General features: G+C 46.3%; 1 protein-coding gene across 1 annotated transcript in view; it reads left to right on the top strand.

The window, feature by feature from the left end:
• Window positions 1–22,576, top strand: part of SLC25A32 (solute carrier family 25 member 32) — a 147,831-nt gene that overhangs the window by 86,274 nt on the left and 38,981 nt on the right. The window contains exons 4-5 of the mRNA XM_086966094.1: window positions 5,445–5,605; window positions 9,796–9,909. Coding sequence (XP_086822220.1) covers window positions 5,445–5,605; window positions 9,796–9,909 — 275 coding nt within the window. The remainder of the gene's footprint in view (window positions 1–5,444; window positions 5,606–9,795; window positions 9,910–22,576) is intronic.

The raw sequence follows: 22,576 nt of genomic DNA, 5'->3' as shown, positions 1-22,576 counted from the left end.
ATGCATTGGAGCTCGTAAAGCAAAATGTACTCATGAATGAATTATGTTTAAACATGGAAACAAATTGTTGATGAAAGACGAATTGCGATGAGAATAATCGCTAAGAAGCAAAAATACTACTAATAAAAGTACAAAATCAATCAATACGGTCGGAGTCTTCATTTAATAAGAACCAATACAAGAGTGCCCTTTCAAAAGTTGCCATGTACAGTCAGGCAACACTAGGGACGAATGAACTCCCCATTGACGTGCCCTGTGTCTGGTGGAAGAGGAGGGTGTTGTACTCAAAGAAATTTTCTGTGAGAGCCAGGGTCGCATAGTTCATTATGAACGCAATGGGAGTTGGAGATATCCAGTGTGGCGCGCTGTGGGATATTAGTATGAAGCGCTTCCACATCTAGGGTGACCAGTAGGTCAACCCCTTCCCGCCCTTCGATGTTGTCAATTAGACGTAACACGTTTGAAGTGTCCTGGGCGTAGGAGGGTATTTCCTTCACGAGAGGTTGCAAAAAGTAATCACAGAATTTGGAGAGCGGTTCGAGCAGAGACCCTATCCCTGACACTATAGGTCTCCCTGGTACAGGTGTGGTGCCCTTGTGTATCTTTGGCAGTGTGTAGAAAAATGGGATTTTGGGCTCTTTAGTCAACAGGAACATTGCCTCTTTTTTAGTGATCTATCCATTAGTTTCAGCTTAAAAAAACACAGTAGCTATCTCTGCGGCAAATCTGGGGGTGGGATCAGTAGTGAGTGGGGTGTAGTGAGCAATATTGCCCAGTTGGCGTCTACACTGTCGTAATCCTTGGTGGACTAGATCACTATAGCTCCCCCCTTGTCCGCCTGTTTAATGGTGATACTTGGATCATTCCTGAGAGCTCTCGCTGCCTCTCTCTCTGCTCTGGTCAGATTCTGGTAGTGGTCCACCCTAGGTATATTAGTCAAGTCCTTTAGTACTGCATTTTTAAATGCCAGTATCTCCGGGGGAACCAGGGCTGAATGTGGAGTGGTTGTGGAGGCCTGTGGCAAGCTGTTCACATGGTGCCTCATCCTGGAAGAACGCCTTCAGGCCTACCTTCCTGAAAAAAATGTTTTAATTCACACACCTGTGTGAAGTCGTCTGGGGTGGGGGTAGGAACAAATCCCAACCCTTTCTCCAGTACTGACTTCTCTGTAGTAGTAAGGGACCTATTGGAGAGGTTGACGACTAAGATTTCCTTCCTCCTCTCATGCTCCTTGTCTCCACTGTCTGTGGTGTCTGATCCTCCCAGTGCACCCCTTTTGGGGCTCCTCTTCTTCGCCCTCTTCCTCTACCCCAGCCTCTGCCTAAAAAAGGGGGCGGTTCATGGGGAAACATTGGGGCAGACCTTGAGGATACATCGGGTATTGCCACGGCGGTGGTAAAGGACCATGGAAAATTGGGCCATTTTCAAAGTTAGGGTAAGGCTGAGTTTGATAGGGGGGTCTGCATTGGTTATGAGTGCCCCAACTCCCAGTGTTTGAGTCGCTATTGGATGAGCCCCTTCTACTGCATTGTCCGAACTCTCATCAGAAGAGTAGCTGTTTTTGGACGAGATGTAGTCATCCTTCAGGTAGGGGTATACTTTTTCTTTATCAAATTTAGCCACATCCTTTTGTAGCTTATTAGTTTTCTGTTTTAACAAGAATTCCTTGTTCTCAGTAATCTCATTGTTGATTTCTGCTAGTCTGTTGGAAAAGACTGTCTTGGGCATTGAGGACTTAAGCGTTGCTTCCGCCACTTGTATTTTAACCAGAAGGGCTTCAGCCAGTCTTTGGCAGTATTTATTATCAGAAACAGCAAGTCTTTAGTACACTTCCAGGACACCTGGCACTAGTCTTTCTTAAACGGTGTGTCCTCCAGGAAGAGTATGGGCATCAGATTGACAATAAGGCCCCGTGGGGCAATGTTAGATCGTAGGTACTCTGTCATCAGAATACCATGAACAGTGATTCTGAGCCAGTCGTTCTTCATCTGTGTGATTGATGTCCAGTCATCAATAAGACCACCTGAGGTGCCAGCACCTCCTAGGCCTAGTAGAGTAGGAGCTGTTCTCAGGATATCAGCTCTTGCTTCCTCATCGAAGCTAAGCCCAGGAGTATCCTCCATTTTCAAGGGGCTTGAGGGGTGACCGTATTCGATGGAGCACTGGTCCGGTGTGAGGGAGAAGGTAGAGAGTAGGGTAATTCTCTTAGGAATTATACCTCATGGGCCAGTTGGTATAGTTAATACCTCCCGGTAACCTGTAAGTGTACCACGGGGTTACCCGTGCCAAGTATTATAAACAACTAAAGGGACAGGAAGGGCTTTAACGGGGTCCAGTGTACGTGCCCTGGTAATGATGAGTCAACAAAAGGAGGAGTACACAGTTCCCCTAGACAGAAGAGTTCGACAGTTGAAAAGAGAAGTGAGCCAATCAGCTTCAGACATCTATGTATCGGAGTTTTGCATATGGCAGATGAAAAATATTGGCTCAACATGGGCAGAGTAGTGCAAGGCTTGAAGTATTTGGTGGCCTTCTGGCGTGCACTGCGGATGTTGTCATGAACAGGCTGTCTCTTTCCAAGATGTTACTTCTGCCGAGATGTTTATGTTCCCTGCAGCGAGCAAAGAGCCCTCTGCAAGGGTGATAGTTTAAGGAGTAAGATCAGCTGTTGGCTAAATTGGTAAGGGGAGATGCTGAAGTGTCAATCTCGAAATTATGAAACTTCCTGGGAAAAAGGGGTGTTGGAACTGCCATACCTTGAGCTATATTTTTGGGCAAATCAACAAGAACAGGTAGTCCTATGGCTAGATTGTCAGCTTAATTGGGAGACTGAGCCTCTCAAGGACACACATGGCACAAGAGTCTGCAGGAATTATTGATGATCCCATGAGGGAGGCGGCATATACCTAAAAAATTTCCAAAACTAATTAGGCAGGTGGTTTGATTGTGGGAGAGAGTAATGCAGAAGGGGCTGAAATGATCCTCATTTCAGGAAGATCTGCGTCTGTGGTTTCGGTAGTGCTTCAAGAAGATTAGAAAGACATGGGGCAGCACAGTTGTATCCCAATGATAGATTCCTGTCATGGACAAGAGCAGTTTTTACAATATGCAAAATTATCAGCGACAGATAGAGAGGTATAGGTTGGGTTTCCAGAAGCACTGGTGAAAACAGAAGCCCAAATGATGTTCAGTTTAATTGCATAGAATATATCTGACCACTGTAAAATCGCACAGACTAAACCCAGAGTGCAACTCTGATTGTCCATGCAATCTAGAAAATAATGCTGGATTTCTGTTCACACACAAGTACACAAAAAGTGATGGATGGAATGCTTGAATTAATCTCAGTCACTGTTACTTACTCATACCAAATCCCAGTCCATCTTTATTTTGCACACCATGGCCCTCAGTTTGAACCCTGCTATATGCAATTCAGTGTTGACCTAGTTTTATTGGGAACAGTCCAGCCTGAACGTCCAAGCCAAGTCCTCCCTGAACAAGAACACAACCCAGGACTGGTTTTGCCCTTGTTATGGACTCATCAGCCTGGTATAGCTTAGTTTCAGTGACACAGTGTGAATGGACACCAGGTCTGGGCATACCTATCCTACTTAGGGCGACATACTAAAGTACACAAAAAGTGATGGATGGAATGCTTGAATTAATCTCGGCCACTTGTAATTACTCTGGGCCTCATTCCAGTCTATCGTTATTTTGCACACTATACCACCTCAGTTTGGACCCGGCTATATACAAATCAGTCTTGACCCTGCTCCAATGGAAACAGTCCAGCCCGTGGTGCCAAGCCAAGTCCTCCCTGAACCGCAACACAAGCAACCCAGGACTGGTTTCGCCCATGGGATTATCAGCCGGGAATATTGTGGTTCCAGTTACACAGTGTAGATGGGACCCATGTCTGGGCATACCCATCCTATTTAGTGTGTCATACTAAAGTTTACAAAACGTAATCAATTAAATGCTTGAATCAATCTGTCACAGGTAATTACTTTGTCTCGCATCCCAATCCATTGTTATTTTGCACACTATAACACTTCAGTTTGGACCCAGCTTAATGCAAAACAGTCTTGGCCCTGCTGCATTGGGAGCAGTCCAGCCTGAACTGCCAAACCTTGTCTTCCCTGACCCGGTACACAGGCAACCCAGGACCAGGTTGGGATTGTGATGAGGCCTGAGTGATTTCCAGTGGCTGAGATTAATCTGAGCATTCAATCCATCACCTTGTTGTTTTTTGATTTGATGCCCAAAGTGCACTTGGTATGCCCAGGTGTGCGTACCGGGCTCACTGTGCCACTGGAACCAAGCTATACCTGGCTTAAGAGCCTTATCTAGGGCAAAACCAGTCCTAGGTTGCTTGTGCTCCAGTTCAGAGAGGACCTGGCTTGACAGTGCGAGCAGGACTGTTCCCATGAGGAGCAGGGTCAAGGCTGATTTACATATGGCTGGGTACAAATTGAGATTGCATGGTGGGCAAAAACTATGGATTGGTATGCGGCCCTGAGCGATTGCCAGTGACTAAGACTAATTAGAGCATTCCATCCATCACCTTGTTGTATTTTGGATTTCTATTTATGATATGGTCTTGCAAGTCTACCTAAATTGGATCCGATAACCGGAGATATTACTGCAAACAGCACTAAGCACTACTTACTAGGCATTCTGTCTAAGCCTAAAAGGGGATAGCAGAAGTACATATTTGCATTACTGAGATACAGCCTAGCCAAAAGGCTTTTTGCAGTTCATCAGTTGAGACTGAGAGAACCACAACTCAATAGTTGGGTCAAATACCTGCTAGAATGGGCGGCAGCTGAGGGAAGTCATATGAAGCTCACAAGACAGGATGACTTGGTAACTCAACACCTACCTGACAGGGCCATGATCATTTTTCAGTTTTCAGAACTCCCAGACACAAGGCTGTCTTGAAACGGCTGCTGGAAACTCTGTATAGTGCTAGTGACCCTGGCCTATAGAAAGCTCGATAGGAGGGGAGAAGTAAATTTACTTTGAAGAATATAAGACCAAGGCTGTGTATTTAGGTGAAAATAAAGAGTTATCGACTAGAAACGTGGCAGAGATTGTTGCTTGGCTTACTGTAGCTAAGTAAAAGAGCTGCATCTTGGTGGTGGCCCTCATCAGGTTGAATTGGTAGAGGTAAGGCGACTCGGAACCCTTGAAAAAAGCAGTGACAAGTTTAGCTGTCTGTGTCAGCCACCCAAATGTGTGGCTAGGTTAAGAGCAAAAGCCTTTTTTTCACGTAATAGAAGGTCCACTTAGAATCTGTTATGTAATGAGAATATGCCTGTGCTTGAGCTGTCACCTTTACTTGATCTTTTTTGTATATTCTTTGTGATCTAAAATGAAAATAAAAATCTGAAACAAATTGTGTACAATTCTCACCTAAAATGTCTTGTTTTCTTTGTCAATAGGTACCATGACCCTGTGTCTTACAAACCCCATCTGGGTTACCAAAACTCGGCTTGTTCTGCAGTATGATGCTGGTATCGACCCATCAAAGCGGCGGTATAAAGGAATGATTGATGCTCTTGTAAAGATCTACAGGAATGAGGGCATCCGTGGATTATATAAGGTATTATCACACATTATTTATGTAATACCAGGCTCTTCATATTTATGGATTCTCTTTACTACATGGTGGAAGCAGGTCCCTATTATTTGACTTGCTCATTTTCTTCCACCGGGTAAGAAGTACGTAAAAACGAATACAGTTTTCCTTATGATCTAACAGCCTTATTATTTACTATACGCTGCACTCCACTAGATGTTGCCTTTGATTTTCCACCTCTCAGCTCTTCTTTCATTTCAGGTAGAATTTTACTTCTAGCGCTTTAGCACTCGCACTATATTGTGAGTGCCCCTAGCTGTTAATGGTGAGCTGTTGGCAGTCTATATTTAAATATATTTTCCATTTATTATAGTTATTGTCCATAATATGTGACTGGAGGTAGCTTGGGGGCAGATGTAGCAAGCTTTTTTGCGTTTGCAAAAGGGCAGATTAGCAGAATATGGCTGTTTGCAATCGCAAAATTTGCTTTTCCGATGTAACAAACCCAATTTTGCAATTTGGTAACCTGTATTTATGAATGTTTTGTGACCGCAATTGCGGTCGCAAAACATTTGCATATTACCACCTACTTCAAGTAGGTGATAACCCATTCACAAATGGGACGGGGCCCCAAGAGACCCCTTCCCCTTTGTGAATGTTTGTAAAACTATTTTTAAGAGCAAGTAGTGCTCTTAAAAAAAATAAAAATAAAACTTAACATTTTTCGTTTTGTAAAGCATCTAGTTTTCCTTTAAGGAAAACAGGCTGCTTTACAAAAAAAAAAAGATTGCTTTATTGAAAAGCAATCAAGGACATGTTGGTCTGCCGATCTCAGCAGGCCACCATCCCCGTGATTTTTGAGATTCCTAGGGGGTCGCAAATTGCAACCTACCTCTTTAATATTCATGAGGTAGATCATTTGCGACCCCTTAGGAATCGCAAAAGGTGTACTATACACCTTCATACATTGCATTTTGCTATTTCTTAATTGTGAATCCTTGTGATTCGCAATTAGGAAATAGCAAAATGTGGGCTACATACATCTGGCCCTTTGTTTCCTGTCAGTTTCCACATTCCATGTTGCAATTAAAAAGAATAAACAGTGGCAAGTGTGGACCGTCCGCTATTTTGAAAGCTGATAAAGGCGATGTTGAGTGAGTTGAAATTCTGAACCTTTCACAGGAGAGAGAGAGAGAGACAGAGAGAGGAGAGAGGGAGAAAGAAAGAGATTTTGATTGGCTATTCCTTCTGTGGTGTGTTTAATGTTTCCATCACCTTGGTAAAACTGGAGCCCCAAAATATGGCAGGTATCGTGCTTAATAGTCGTTAGAGGCATCTATCACCCTTGATCTGCCTTACATACCTGGATGCATAAAAAAAGACCTGTCTGCAAGTCATGCCCTCTGCCTAGTAAGACAAGGTATGAAGGAACAGGCATATTTGATAAATAAGGATAAATAGGCTTTCATTTCAGGCTGTTAGTGTAGGCCATGTTGTTTTTCAAGGGAGCCACTAAGCGCCAATTATGGTTTTCACAGGATCCCCAATTTGTGATCAAGAAGGCACAATTCTTGTAACTACGCACGTCCTCTGACATCCATTTATGCTCCGAAAATAATAATACATTGTATAATTCCTAATAAATTGCATGTTTACGGCCGTAAAATGTACTTTAGAGGCAGTTTTCTGGCCTGTATACTAAATGTTATCACAGCCAAAGCAAACTACAGCTGTCAGAAAGACCAGACTTCTCAAAATGTAAAATAAAAGGCCCTTTCAGTTGTAGCATTATCCCAAGGGCTGCAGACCAGCACATGGTTGCCATTTGGGCATGCCAGATGCACACAGAAATCACGCTCTTACATATTGAGAACCAGAATTCCCACAACCTCCAGCTGGTTGGCCTTGCTCCAGTGACCACTCTCCAATTCAAGCCTGCAAGTTGCCTACTCTCTGATTCGCCTCTAACCAGAAACAGCAGGCCAAAGCAAAGAATGGACTCACAAGACCTTAAAAATGAACGGTAGATTGGCAAATTGAGGTGTTTCATTACAAAGAAGGAGGGACGAGGAAGCACACGTGTAGGAATATCGAGACAAGGGGAAAGAAAAAGCAAATCTTCAGCATCACACCCATTTTTTTAGGAAACAGACTTCAGATGTCCAAATCCCGCATAATTAGAAAGAAAAAGAAGGGGCACATGCATTATTGCGATGGGGAAAATACCCTTGTCAAATTATACACCTAGAGATTGATATTTATGTTACTAAGGGACTGCAGTCCAAGAGGATATCAATTCATTGACACGGAGTTACAGTATTTTACTTAGTTTGTGGTTTGCAGTTAAGATTAGTAATGAAGAGCAGTGTGTATGGCATTGCCTTAGAATATACACAACTGTTTTAAAACCTATAAATCCAAATATTGTAAATACTCCCATACTTGCGACAGTTGTGCCACTTTATTACTGACATTAGGAACCCAAATCTTATGTTTTCTCTTTTGTTTTATCTTCTATCCTTTATACGCAGAATTTGAACTGTGATATATATCTGGCTACATCATGTTTTTTCCATCAGCACTGGCCATTGTCAAAAACCAGTTATAAACAATATTGCATTTGACTGATTTGGTTGCATCTCTCTTTTGGGGCTGATGAGCTAGTCGGAGCCAGAGCAGACCCGCTTCCTGACGCGGACTGATCTTTTGAGAGCTGTAACAAGTAAAACCCAATGATGTGTTGAGGAGTCACTCTGACCTGCACCCGCAGAGCACTCTGGGGAACTGCTCTGAGGGAGACAGAGAGTGGTAGAGGTGGTGTAGCACATATGGTGAAGGAGTGGAATGAATGGGCAGCAATGGCAGCTGACTGGAGTGAATTCTCCAGGGCCAGGGAGGTAGGTGGGGAATGTAAAATGAAGCCTAGAGCCTTGTATTGTTTTGGGCATGTGGTGAGAACAATGCAATACAATAAAGATTACTTAGTAGCCCAGCCAAGAAAAATAAACTAGTAACCAAAGACTCTGCCATCTTTCACCCGACTCCTTCTAACCTTAACTAACAGTGAAATAAATGCACTTTGTAGGTATTTCACTTATAGAGGATGTAGAAGCTTCACAACATTGTAAAAATGTGTCCTACCACAAGAGGATGATGGAAATATGGCAGCCCACCTAGAGACTAAAATGGGCAGTAATACAGCAGCACTGGTGCAAGAGGGAGTCGATTGTCCTCCCTTGCGCCAACCCCCCCTCCCCCTCCCCGGTCATCTCTTGAGAATCAATATCTGCATCTATATCTGGTGCCAAAGTGGAAAAAAAAGTTACAGACCAGGATCTGGGGCCATATTACACATAGTGTGCACTCCCCCAGTGCACCTTACCGGGTGCACTGGGCACAGATCAGAACAGTGCGCCCTAGTACAACGAATACACTGTTCTCAGTGCAAATGTAAACTCTGCCTTGGGAAAAAGCACATTTGTGTAAGGTGGACCGGCTGTTTAAAACTGCATGTCTGCCTTTCAGTTGAGGTGCCTTTCAGTGGAGGTGGAATGGAATTGATGCCCGGGTGACCCTTAACCCTATACATGCCCTCCAGGTGGGTGCATTGATTGAATGGTTCTGCTTGCTGTGAGGTATCTGGGGTCCCCCAGGCATCCCTGTACTAAAAATGCTGCATTTGTTGTAATCAAGTGGACTGTCCAGGTCTGTGCGCAGACCATCGCAGTGCACCCTTTATCTAATACTGCCCCAAGATTTTTGTTAGTTGAGGGCAACCCAACACAATAAAGCTAAACAAATCAATGCCCGCTTTTCAGTTTTGGATAGAGCTAAGTTTTGTTGCGTTTTGCTTCCCACCCGATCACCCTTTTTGAAAGACATTAATTTATGAAGTTGGTATATTAACAAGTATTATTCCTAAAAATAAAAAAATAAAAATTAAGACTGCACTGTGGGAATAAATACCCCTGCAGGGATAGGGATTTTCTTACAAATGCCACAATACATTATTCCCTGTTTTTGTGAAGGGTTACTAGTGAATTTACAACTGAAAACTAAATATCGGTACACTTTTACAAGTAAACAAACAAACCGATCTTTTTAAGCTTACATTGAAATATTATTCGATTGACTCATAACGACACTAATATTGTATGTTTTTTCATTTATTTTTTATTAGATTTACATCCTAACAGAAGATATTTTGTTTTTAGGGGTTTGTTCCTGGCTTGTTTGGGACCTCACATGGTGCGCTACAGTTCATGGCATATGAAGAGTTGAAAGTCAAGTACAACACATACAGAAAAGAGCTGCCAGAGGCAAAACTGGTGAGAAGTTCTCTGACTGCTGATTGTCCTCTCAATATTTGCCCAGTGCCTACGTGGTACTCTGAGCATAGTATTGCATGTCCAACGTAGCGTTCATTAGCTTTCTTTTCAAATGAAGGATCAGCCGGTCTTTGAATTGCAGAATAGTTGTGAAGGTGGTCAGCTTAACCAGGTAGGAATACCTGGAAAACTCTAGCAGATACTCATATTTAAAGAGGGCTAACGTTTTTCCTTTCAGAGTCGGACAGAAAGCGAGTGAAAAGCAGTTACTAATTAAAGGTGTGCACATTTGCATGAGTAGGAGCAGGTGAGCATTGAGGTTGTTCACAAAATATATTGTGGAAACCACTACTCCTCTGAAGTGATGAATATTGGCTCCCACAACAAATGGTTGTCTCTAGAATATTCCGGTTGCCTTGCATGTAGTTTATATTCAAGGGCCTGCGCAAACGTTGACCGCTATAGTGGTTATAAACGCGCAAATAACGCAAATGAACAAGAAATACCGCTCCAGTTGAAATGTTTCAACTTGTTGGATGTGTTCATATCCTGGTTCTCCTTGCCTGCAGGGACGTTAACAAGACTGCTAGGTGGCCTGAAAACATATATATAACAGAGCTATTGGTGGCTGGTGGGAGCACATACCTCTGGAGACCAAACCTCTGGTCTACGGTTCTGGGTGTATTTCGGAAGCCTGTGAGTGGTTAATAACTTGGAATTGTCAACAAAACAAAAAGGTGTATATATGTATATATATTTTTTTTGTTGGTTTTTTTCACAAGGCTCTAGCCTTGTGATTATTTTGTAAACCGCCCAATACAAAGCCCTCGGAACTCACCTAACTTTACTGATAAAATGTGCAACGAACACGGCGAAGTGAAGCTAATAAATTTCCTTTGCATTTATTAATGTTGGTTTGCAGACACGATTATAAAATTGAATATCCCGGTTTCAAACTAAACAAATGAAATTGTGTAAACTGTTATGAAGAAGAAACATTCCGTATTACCGCTTTGTTGACAAAATCGCGGTAGTCTGTTGTTTATGGTATTGTCACATGTTTGCTTATTTAAACCAATGAGATGCACACAACTTGACTCATGAGCAAGGGAAGTCTCCCGAAACGCGTCGAGTTATTTTTCTGTTGCGAGTCACGGAATAAAATCATTTTGATGCAACTTTGAGCTCGTGCTTTTTCATACAGCCTTGGATGTGAGGAGCATTGTGTGGATCATGGAATTGATTTAAGGGCTCGCCACCCAGCACGAGCCTCTGTCACGAAGAGGAAGAGGATAAGTCAAGGCAGCGTTCTCCGTCTGCGGAACTTAATATATATACATATATATATATATAATTGATTATCAGTGTTGTGATGTGCTTCACATGCATAGAGTGAGTAACAAAAAACACAATGAAAGTTCAAAATCTGTGTGGGCTCATCACAGTATATGATCTGTGACACTAGAGAACTGTGTCACAGAAATGGCTTCTTTAGAGGCAAGAGACGGTCCTAGAGTGGCATGAGAGTTAACATTTAGACCGCTTAAAGATATTTTCTAATGTCTTCATCACAACATATGCAGTAACGTTTTTAGGTGCAGCAAAAGAGTGGAGGGCTGTACATTTAGCCTTCCTTTCCCTCCCACTAGGAGACCCGTGAGTGCTCCATGGATGGGCATTATTAGTTAACCCCTCCTTAAAGACAACCGGTACTTCCTCAGGTACCATGGAATCCAATTCTTCTGCTCTGTTCTTACAAACTCCTTGAGATGAAAAGGCCTGGCATTTGCTTTGCCTTTCAAGAGCTAACAGAGGTTCCTAGCTATGACGGTTCATAGAGTCCCTCCCCAGACTAAAGTTCTTCCTACTCTGGACCCTTTGGAAAGCCTGGCACTTTTTGTTGTGACTATTGCCCCTAGAATGGCTCTCCTAGAGAGTCCCCTTCTCTTTGCTTTCACCTCTTGAGTTATGTATAGAGATGAGGCTTTATGGTGTTTCCATCCCAAAACATCCTCTTCATACTGTTCCAGAAACGCCAGACTTATGCACTAGCTTATGTGTGTCAACAGGTAACGTAGAAAACAAAAGGGAGAGCAGGAACCAGATATTTGGGAACATCCTTATCCCTGAGTACTTATATTATAAACAACGTGAACATACCCACTACAGACGACTCTGTAACACTTCTAGTGCCAGGCACCACTTAGGTTTGTAAGAAGAACCCTCACCTACCAACCTAGTTGGTGGCATGCTTCATCATTGGGTTCCCAACTGGGTAGCCGAATGCTACCCAGTTGTGCTACAACGCCTGATTACAGCGAAGCACACGTGCTAAGGTGTGCTGTGCATGCAGTGGTTAGACCGTACTTACATGCATGTATAATGCTGTTAAACTATCATATCATATTTACATTGCCACACGATTGTCGTAGCTTTTCAGATCCCAGGAGGAGCGTACACCTTTAGTCACACACTGTAAATGGAGAAATTGAGACCGATTAGAACATTCAATGTCTACAAGTTCTATATGGCTTGTGAATGAAGCTCACTGCCCGATGGGATAGTTCATAGGTAATTGCCGCGCCCTGTACAAAAGAAGAGAACCCTACTTCGTCAAGGTAGAGTGCCTACTGCCACACCTACTCCAGTCTCCTCGGGTTCGCAATGATACCCTTGTGAGAGATCCGGCATTGTTTTAAGGTGAGTACCGCAGGAAACTCGGCAGCAGAGATCGCGTCGGTTTGTCACTGCGTGTGGATGTGACGCTGCGCGTTAGTGTGCATGTGGCGTCATACGTGCGGTACCTGTATGACAAAAGCTGGTGCATGTTTTTACAAGAGCGGGGGTGAGTGTGCCGATGGCGTGACTATCCAGTTGCCAGTGAAGACAGACTGAGTGTTTTGCAGACAACTTTTGCAGATTGAGAAATTTCCTAGTTATCACGAAGGAAAGTTTAAATTCTAATAAGGAGGCAGAGGCGAGGATTATGCATTTCTCTCTTCCCCTTTATTACACAGCAAGTTCAAAGAAAAAACGTAAAACATGTCTCAAACTACAACTCCCATGAACCCCGGTAGTAACCATAGCTACCAGAAGTCCAATCACAATAAGTCCATCAGTCCATAACCAGTTGCCGTGATCGTAGTCCTTCTTTTTTCTCTGCTGCAGGTAGTTAAGCCCTGTGGGTCCTAATCCGATTTGGAGTCAGAACCTAGGAGGATATAGAGAAGATATTGAGGACTGGTAATGAACATCAACATAGACCAAAATCAAACAGAATACCTATTGTCATAAGACAATTCCGTAAATTTTAAACGCTTCAGATCACTAAACATAGTATACCACAATAAAGAACAAGATGATATAAGAACTCCGCATAGAAAACGCACCAACTACATGGTCATACAGTGCACATAAATGAGAACTAACATTTCAGAACAAAGATGACAGATTACTTCCTTAGTACGACGAGCTCCGGGTCCAATCCATCCTCTAAGGAAAATTGTCTTAATTTCAGGTGGTTTAGTACCCCAATGAAATCTTCATAGTGCAGCACCAAACTCTGGAAATCGGCCAGCTCTAAAAGTGCGTCTTGATTGTATATTTTAAAAAAGTGCAGAGCCTTTGAAAGTGTTGCATTGTGTTGAACATCTCTCTGATTATGCAATCAGTTATTATATATTCTCTTCAAAATGTGTGCGCACTTGTATGTGTATTTGTGATGTAACACTGACTTGTGCAGATCCACACTTACCCTTGTAAGTACCATTTACAAGTATGTCAGAAAGTCATCCGGACGCTGCGCCTCTGTCAAAAGCGATTAAGGTACATATTTTGATCCCCTCTACCCTGTTACAAATTGCTTCTTCAGTCGTGGAGCAGTCCTTTTTAACCTGCAGTAGGCCTCCTTTGGAACTTAAACATTTAATTCCTTGGACACCAAATACCCAAGATGGAGAACTTTCTTCTGATTGCAGTCTCACTGCCCAGTCAGCTGTTTTTATTGTCTCAGGTAATGAAAGAATGGCCACCTCTTTGTCTTTCTGTAGTTGACAAAAAAGCTAATGCATGGGAACATGAAAGGAAGAATTCATACCAATATGCTTCCCTCCTCTTTTCTTAGGTAGAATGAATGCAGTGATAATAACATTGTGAAATTGTCTGTAAAATTGGGACTGCCTCCCGATATTTTGAAGTTTCTTTTTTCAAAAGCTATCAAAGAACGTCTGTATTGGCTTACCGAAAGAAGACAATGTCAGCACTTCATCAGTTGCTAATGAGAAAGCCTTGATATATACAGATGCTAGGGCAGCGTATGACCCTGTCTGTATGTATAGAAATGCTTAGTTACGTGACTCTTCTCTTTGTTCAGATATACATGTCAGGTTGATGGACTTGCCTGCCAATGGTAAAAACGTTTTTTCACCATCTACAGTTTTAGTAAAATAATTTTGTGTTCCAAACATAATGCAGCAAGTGCTGCTTCGTTTGAGTCCTCACTATAATGTGAGACAGGCTCCTATCCGGGAGATGTATTTCGAGTGCCGACTAGGGAAACACTGGCTCAAATCCACGAATACATTGAAGAATACAACTCTTTCGCAGAGACAGAAATAAGGTATTTATCCAAAAGACATGTGGCCAGGACTTATGGCGAGGGTTGGAGACCGGGTAGAACTCTGGCAAGTCGGTTGCAGGACAGGGCTAATCACTCCCCAATTGATCGTATTATTGATGCCGATGGACAGGAGTATTGTATAAGTGTGTCAATACTTTCAATGTTCTGATTGGTTACCTTTGCCTCAAATAGTAAAGCGCTCTGATATCCTTCGGGATCAAGTTTGCGCTATATAAAACTTTATAAATAAATAAAGCTCTTGCCAAACTCCCCAAGGGTGGGAGACATAGGTAAAACCGGTCCGGGGGATAATCCTCGCCTCTGCCTCCTTATGAGAATTGAAACGTTCCTTCATGAGAACTAGGAAATTTCTCATTCTACATCAGGAGCAGAGGCGAGGATTACGCATGTTTAAAGCTTAATTACCACCAAAGCGGCTGCATCATGGATTGGTTTAAAGTAGAACTTTGTAAAAGTTGAATCTGAAGACAAATCCACCGCGTTCATAATGTCCTCCAACCTACTCCCTACTTGAATAGCCTTGGAAGCCATAGCTCCTCTGGTAGGGTGTGCGCCAAATTCATTAGTATCAATTCCAGCCTCTGTCATTATCCACCTGACCCATCTTGCAATGGTCGGTGAGGATAGAGCCTTGAACGGTTTCTTAATAGCAATTAGAAGTTGCCGCACCTCCAATGTCATATCCTCATAGGCCTTACGGCATCTGACAACACACAACTTCGGGGATTCAGGGAAAGCAGGATAAGTTACTGACCTTGTACTCGTCTTGGTTCTCCTCGATATGGTGAAGGTGACGCCTTCCGGGGTAAAAATTCTGGCCATAAGGTCCAGGGCTCGTATATCCAATGCCCTTTTACACGAGATGAGGCCTAACAGCATCGCCAGCTTCGCCGAGATTTCCTTTCTGGATAAATATTGATTGTCCTGCCAGGATAACAGCAAGCGCAGGACCAGGTTGACATCCTAAAGTCCCGCATAACGAGGCTCCGGAGGTCGGGAAATCCTAATGCCTCTCAGAAGCTTACTCACCCAGGGGTTCTCCCCCACTGGAGCCTTATTGACCAGAACATGGCCTGCCGAGATGGCCGACCTGAAGAAGTTGATAGTGCAATAAGCCAGTCCCTCCTGAAAAAGCTCCGCTAAGAAGTTGACTACATCTGCAACATTGGAGCCCACAGGATCCAGGTGTTTCTCCACACACCAACGTACCCATCTCCTCCAGGCTGATCTGTATCTCTTGATGGTCCCTGGAGCCCATGCCTGTTGGATGAGGAATTCAGCATCCAGCGAAAGTGAGTTGTCCGACCAACGTCGCTTGAAATCCTTCATGCCATAAGATGAAGATGGCCCTGGAGAACCAGGGGGTGTGGGTGCCCCAGGGGTTCCGATAGGACTCCGTCGAACAATGGCAGACGAATTGGAGCATCCCAAGCCAGCTCCAGAAGAGAAGGGAACCACGCCTGAGAACGCCAGATCGGGGTAATCAGGAAATCGAGGCCTTCTGTCGGCGAACCTGTGGCACCACCCGCTGAATGAACAAGAATGGAGGGAAGGCGTGGGCCATCATCGATGACCAATCCTGAAGAAAAGCATCCACTGCCTCCGCTCCGGGATGCGGCCTCCAGCTGAAATACCTGGGATGCTGGGTATTCTATCTGTAAGAGATCCACTTTGCAGGGGCCCCCCACGTTCATCAGTGTCTGTAAGACCGCTGAGTCTAGCCTCCAATCGCTGGCATCGCGGAAGTGTCTGGAGTTCCCGTCCGCGAGCGCGTTCTAAGTTTCTGGAAGGTACTCGGCTGTAACCGAGATCTGGTGCTGAAGGCAGTAATGCCCGAAGTCTTTGGCAGGTTCCGCCAGCGCTCTGGACCGCGTACCCCCCAAGCGGTTGATGTATTGCACCGCTGTAGTGTTGGCCATTCGGAGGAGCACACAGCAAGACACTTTCTCCATCGTGAAGGACCGGATAGCAAAGGAGCCCGCCAGTAGTTCCAGACAGTTGATATGAAGGGAAAGTTCCTCCTCCGTCCGCTTGCCCCCCACGGAGGTCAAGCCGCATCTGGCTCCCCAGCCCAGGCGACTGGCGTCTGATTCTAATCACCAAATCCGGTTGAGACACAAAGATTGCCCTGCCATTCCAGGCCTCCATGTGATCGATCCACCACTGAAGCTCCGTCCTGGCTTCCTGAGTCTGAGAGATTAACTAAGAGTAGGTAAGATCCCTCCGCAGATGGGATGCTTTCAGTCTCCGAAGTGCTCGGTAATGTAGCGGACGCGGAAAGATGGCCTGAATCAAAGAAGATAACAAGCCAACTATCCTGGCCAGGTGCCGCAAGGATATCCTGTCCCTCCTGAGGACCTTCCTCAATTCCTTCTTGATACTGGAAACCTTCTGCTCCGGAAGATTCAGGGTCGCCGCTCTGGAATCTATCCTGAAGCCCAAGAAGGTCATGCTCTGCTGTGGGACTAGATCTGACTTCTGTCTGTTGATGGTGAATCCCAAGTTCTGAAGGAGAGAGATTGTGACCTCTAAGTGAGTGATAAGCTGAGACCTGGACTGATCCATCAAAAGGATGCCGTCCAGTTAAATGATCAACCGGACACCCATAGTATGAAGGTGCTCCACCACCGGCTTTATGAGCTTCGTAAAGCACCAAGGGGCTGAGGACAGGCTGAAAGGCAGGGTCCAAAACTCGAAACCCTGCGCCTTCCACTGAAACTGGAGGAACCTGCAGTGCGAGGGAAAAATGGGAACAGAGAGGTAGGCGTCCTTGAGATCCAGACGCGCCAACCAATCGTCCTGCAGAAGAAGATCCCGGAGGAGATGGATCCCCTCCATTTTGAAGTGGCGATAAACCAGCCACTCGTTGAAGGCCCTGAAATTGATGACCGATCAAAAGCCTTTTCCCTTCTTTTCCACCAAGAAGATGTTGCTCAAGAAACCCGAGGGGTGTAGCTCTGAAAGGCAAATTGCCCCTTTGGACAAAAGATCTTGTACCTCTTGATCTATGAGAGACTCGTCCTAGGAAGAAAACACCAATGGACGGGGTCTGCAACTTTGCACTGAAGTCCCATAGAACTCTATGTGAAACCCTCTGACAGTTTCTAGTACCCCAGGATCTGAGGTGATCTCTGCCCACTTGTGGAAGAACAGGGAGATTCTCCCCCCTCCACCGCCCTCCAACCGAACTGAGGTTAACAAAGCGATGCTTACCGTTGTAACCACTGGCGTTGATGTGGTTTCCTCCCTGACCTCGGCCGTTCTTCCCTCTGCCACTCCTGCCATCCGTTGTTCCGTTTGGCTTGTGCTCTGTTAGGGCCTTGGCTAGACTCGTGGCCGGAGGAGTGACCCCTGTCTCTTCCGGCCCCACTGAAAACCTTTCCCGGGAAAATCTTTTTCATGGAAGCCTGCGCCCTTTCCAGGGCGGAAAAGGTAGCCACGAACTTCCCCAACTCTTTGACGAAAGGATCGCCAAAGAGGGAGCCTTGAGCTATTGGACCGGCCTCTGAGGAGGTAAGTTCACCTAGCTTAGGGTCTATTTTTAGCAACAGGGAACGGCGAAGTTCAGCCGAGAGAGCGCAGTTCGCATTGCCAAGAAGGCACATCGCTCGCTGCACCCATCCCGCCACCTCGTCCGCGGGTAGGGGCTGACCAGACTCTCTAGACCTCTCCGCTAGCTCAATATCCTTGGTCAGCAATACCACCACATCTAAGAGCTTGTCCTGGCAAGCTCGCCATGACCTATCGATTCCCTTCTTAGGGTCTTTCATATACTTCGAGAAGAAAGTACATAACTTGGGGTCATAGTAACTCTGTTGGGAAGGGACAGCCTGGGACATTCCGACCGCAGCCGGGCCCTAACCTCCTTATTGAGGAGCTGCCTGACCTTATCGGCGACATAGTCGGCCACCTTCTTATCGGGAACCCATTCTGTGGATCTGGGTCTGAAAATGCACAGGGGGTCAAACATGTCCGACGAATGGCCCTGCCCCTCCCCCAAGGATGAGGTTGAAGACTGAGGGCGCCATGACCTATCGGGCTCCTGGAACCCGTCTGAGGAATCCACATCATCCTCACATTCCACCTCCCCCGCCTCGGGGAACCCCTCTTCGGGGTCATAATCCGTGGTGCCATCGTCGGCGGTATCTTCGGGCATCTCTTCCTCCCGGTAGGGTGCATCACGAAGCGTGCGCGCACTCTTGTGGAAGGCTTCCGCCGGATGACTGAAGCCCTCGAGGTGCCCCGCGTCACGCTTGGGTGCCTTGCATGGAAGAGCGGAAAGCACTCCGCTAGGCCCGGTTCCCCCGTCCCCTAGGATTCCAGTGCCCTTGAAAACATGGGCGGACAGACGGTCTACGCTTTCCTGCAGAGGGGCAAGCGCCTGGGCAATGGCCGAAGAGAGGAACCTGTCCACCTCTGCAGGTCTGCACGCCTGGGGAAGCCGATCGTCCTCTGAGGACAAAGAAAAGGGGTATAATCATGCTCACGCTGTGCCTGCATGATGAGTAAGAGGTAAGGACACCCAGAAAAAAAACGCCCCAAACTAGTTAAAGGGGGGGGCACACCCCTCGCCATTGTCCAAACGTGCTGTCACACACTGACTCCGACAGGCGGTATCCGGGAGCGGTCAATATGCAAATTAGTAAGGGCTAAGCCCGTCTAATTTACCACCCGTAGCAGTGTCAGGCGAGGGGGAAGCAGGAATTTAGGCACGAGCGAGAGGCCGTTCAAATTCCTCAGCGCAATCGCCGTGCACTCAGCGCTGTGGAGAGAAGATGCGAAGGTGGCGCGAAACAGCGCCACCTAGTGCACCCGCATTGAAGCAAAAATGAACGCGCTCTGGCAAAAACCTACCTTGCTATTCAAAACCGGGAAGACACCTGACACATCAGTCCGCAGATGAAGCGGAACAAAGAAGAAATGCTATAAGCCACAAACAAATAGCCAAAACAGCCCGCCAAGCAAGAACCTAAACCACCAGGAAAGGCTTAAAGGGACTTAACGGACGGGCCAGCAGGGAAGAAAGAGGAAGAACTACGATTGCGGCAACTGGTTATGGACTGATGGAGGTATTGTGATTGGTATGCTGGGAGCCATGGTTACTCCCGGGGTTCATGGGAGTTGTAGTTTGAGACATGTTTTATGTTTTTTCTTTGAACTTGCTGTGTAATAAAGGGGAAGAGAGAAATGCATAATCCTCTCCTCTGCTCCTGATGTAGAATTAAAATGACAAAAAATAACAATACTAGAGTTTTGTAATGCATTGTTATTACGCATCAATGGTTCATAGATAAAAGTTTAAAACACGTTATTGTTACATATGCTGGAGTGCAATAGTCTGACTTGGGGGGGGGGGGGGGGGGGGGGGGGGAGAAGAGAGAGTTGAAACAAAGAGTTGGTGGCTTCAAATATCCTGAAGCCCAAGAAGGTCATGCTCTGCTGTGGGACTAGATCTGACTTCTGTCTGTTGATGGTGAATCCCAAGTTCTGAAGGAGAGAGATTGTGACCTCTAAGTGAGTGATAAGCTGAGACCTGGACTGATCCATCAAAAGGATGCCGTCCAGTTAAATGATCAACCGGACACCCATAGTATGAAGGTGCTCCACCACCGGCTTTATGAGCTTCGTAAAGCACCAAGGGGCTGAGGACAGGCTGAAAGGCAGGGTCCAAAACTCGAAACCCTGCGCCTTCCACTGAAACTGGAGGAACCTGCAGTGCGAGGGAAAAATGGGAACAGAGAGGTAGGCGTCCTTGAGATCCAGACGCGCCAACCAATCGTCCTGCAGAAGAAGATCCCGGAGGAGATGGATCCCCTCCATTTTGAAGTGGCGATAAACCAGCCACTCGTTGAAGGCCCTGAAATTGATGACCGATCAAAAGCCTTTTCCCTTCTTTTCCACCAAGAAGATGTTGCTCAAGAAACCCGAGGGGTGTAGCTCTGAAAGGCAAATTGCCCCTTTGGACAAAAGATCTTGTACCTCTTGATCTATGAGAGACTCGTCCTAGGAAGAAAACACCAATGGACGGGGTCTGCAACTTTGCACTGAAGTCCCATAGAACTCTATGTGAAACCCTCTGACAGTTTCTAGTACCCCAGGATCTGAGGTGATCTCTGCCCACTTGTGGAAGAACAGGGAGATTCTCCCCCCTCCACCGCCCTCCAACCGAACTGAGGTTAACAAAGCGATGCTTACCGTTGTAACCACTGGCGTTGATGTGGTTTCCTCCCTGACCTCGGCCGTTCTTCCCTCTGCCACTCCTGCCATCCGTTGTTCCGTTTGGCTTGTGCTCTGTTAGGGCCTTGGCTAGACTCGTGGCCGGAGGAGTGACCCCTGTCTCTTCCGGCCCCACTGAAAACCTTTCCCGGGAAAATCTTTTTCATGGAAGCCTGCGCCCTTTCCAGGGCGGAAAAGGTAGCCACGAACTTCCCCAACTCTTTGACGAAAGGATCGCCAAAGAGGGAGCCTTGAGCTATTGGACCGGCCTCTGAGGAGGTAAGTTCACCTAGCTTAGGGTCTATTTTTAGCAACAGGGAACGGCGAAGTTCAGCCGAGAGAGCGCAGTTCGCATTGCCAAGAAGGCACATCGCTCGCTGCACCCATCCCGCCACCTCGTCCGCGGGTAGGGGCTGACCAGACTCTCTAGACCTCTCCGCTAGCTCAATAACCTTGGTCAGCAATACCACCACATCTAAGAGCTTGTCCTGGCAAGCTCGCCATGACCTATCGATTCCCTTCTTAGGGTCTTTCATATACTTCGAGAAGAAAGTACATAACTTGGGGTCATAGTAACTCTGTTGGGAAGGGACAGCCTGGGACATTCCGACCGCAGCCGGGCCCTAACCTCCTTATTGAGGAGCTGCCTGACCTTATCGGCGACATAGTCGGCCACCTTCTTATCGGGAACCCATTCTGTGGATCTGGGTCTGAAAATGCACAGGGGGTCAAACATGTCCGACGAATGGCCCTGCCCCTCCCCCAAGGATGAGGTTGAAGACTGAGGGCGCCATGACCTATCGGGCTCCTGGAACCCGTCTGAGGAATCCACATCATCCTCACATTCCACCTCCCCCGCCTCGGGGAACCCCTCTTCGGGGTCATAATCCGTGGTGCCATCGTCGGCTGTATCTTCGGGCATCTCTTCCTCCCGGTAGGGTGCATCACGAAGCGTGCGCGCACTCTTGTGGAAGGCTTCCGCCGGATGACTGAAGCCCTCGAGGTGCCCCGCGTCACGCTTGGGTGCCTTGCATGGAAGAGCGGAAAGCACTCCGCTAGGCCCGGTTCCCCCGTCCCCTAGGATTCCAGTGCCCTTGAAAACATGGGCGGACAGACGGTCTACGCTTTCCTGCAGAGGGGCAAGCGCCTGGGCAATGGCCGAAGAGAGGAACCTGTCCACCTCTGCAGGTCTGCACGCCTGGGGAAGCCGATCGTCCTCTGAGGACAAAGAAAAGGGGTATAATCATGCTCACGCTGTGCCTGCATGATGAGTAAGAGGTAAGGACACCCAGAAAAAAAACGCCCCAAACTAGTTAAAGGGGGGGGGCACACCCCTCGCCATTGTCCAAACGTGCTGTCACACACTGACTCCGACAGGCGGTATCCGGGAGCGGTCAATATGCAAATTAGTAAGGGCTAAGCCCGTCTAATTTACCACCCGTAGCAGTGTCAGGCGAGGGGGAAGCAGGAATTTAGGCACGAGCGAGAGGCCGTTCAAATTCCTCAGCGCAATCGCCGTGCACTCAGCGCTGTGGAGAGAAGATGCGAAGGTGGCGCGAAACAGCGCCACCTAGTGCACCCGCATTGAAGCAAAAATGAACGCGCTCTGGCAAAAACCTACCTTGCTATTCAAAACCGGGAAGACACCTGACACATCAGTCCGCAGATGAAGCGGAACAAAGAAGAAATGCTATAAGCCACAAACAAATAGCCAAAACAGCCCGCCAAGCAAGAACCTAAACCACCAGGAAAGGCTTAAAGGGACTTAACGGACGGGCCAGCAGGGAAGAAAGAGGAAGAACTACGATTGCG

Source organism: Lissotriton vulgaris, chromosome 4_1 (genome assembly GCF_964263255.1).
Source record: "Lissotriton vulgaris chromosome 4_1, aLisVul1.2, whole genome shotgun sequence".
Lineage (NCBI taxonomy): Eukaryota > Metazoa > Chordata > Amphibia > Caudata > Salamandridae > Lissotriton > Lissotriton vulgaris.
Note: the sequence above shows the minus strand (reverse complement) of the source record. Positions and strands in the feature narration are given on the sequence as shown.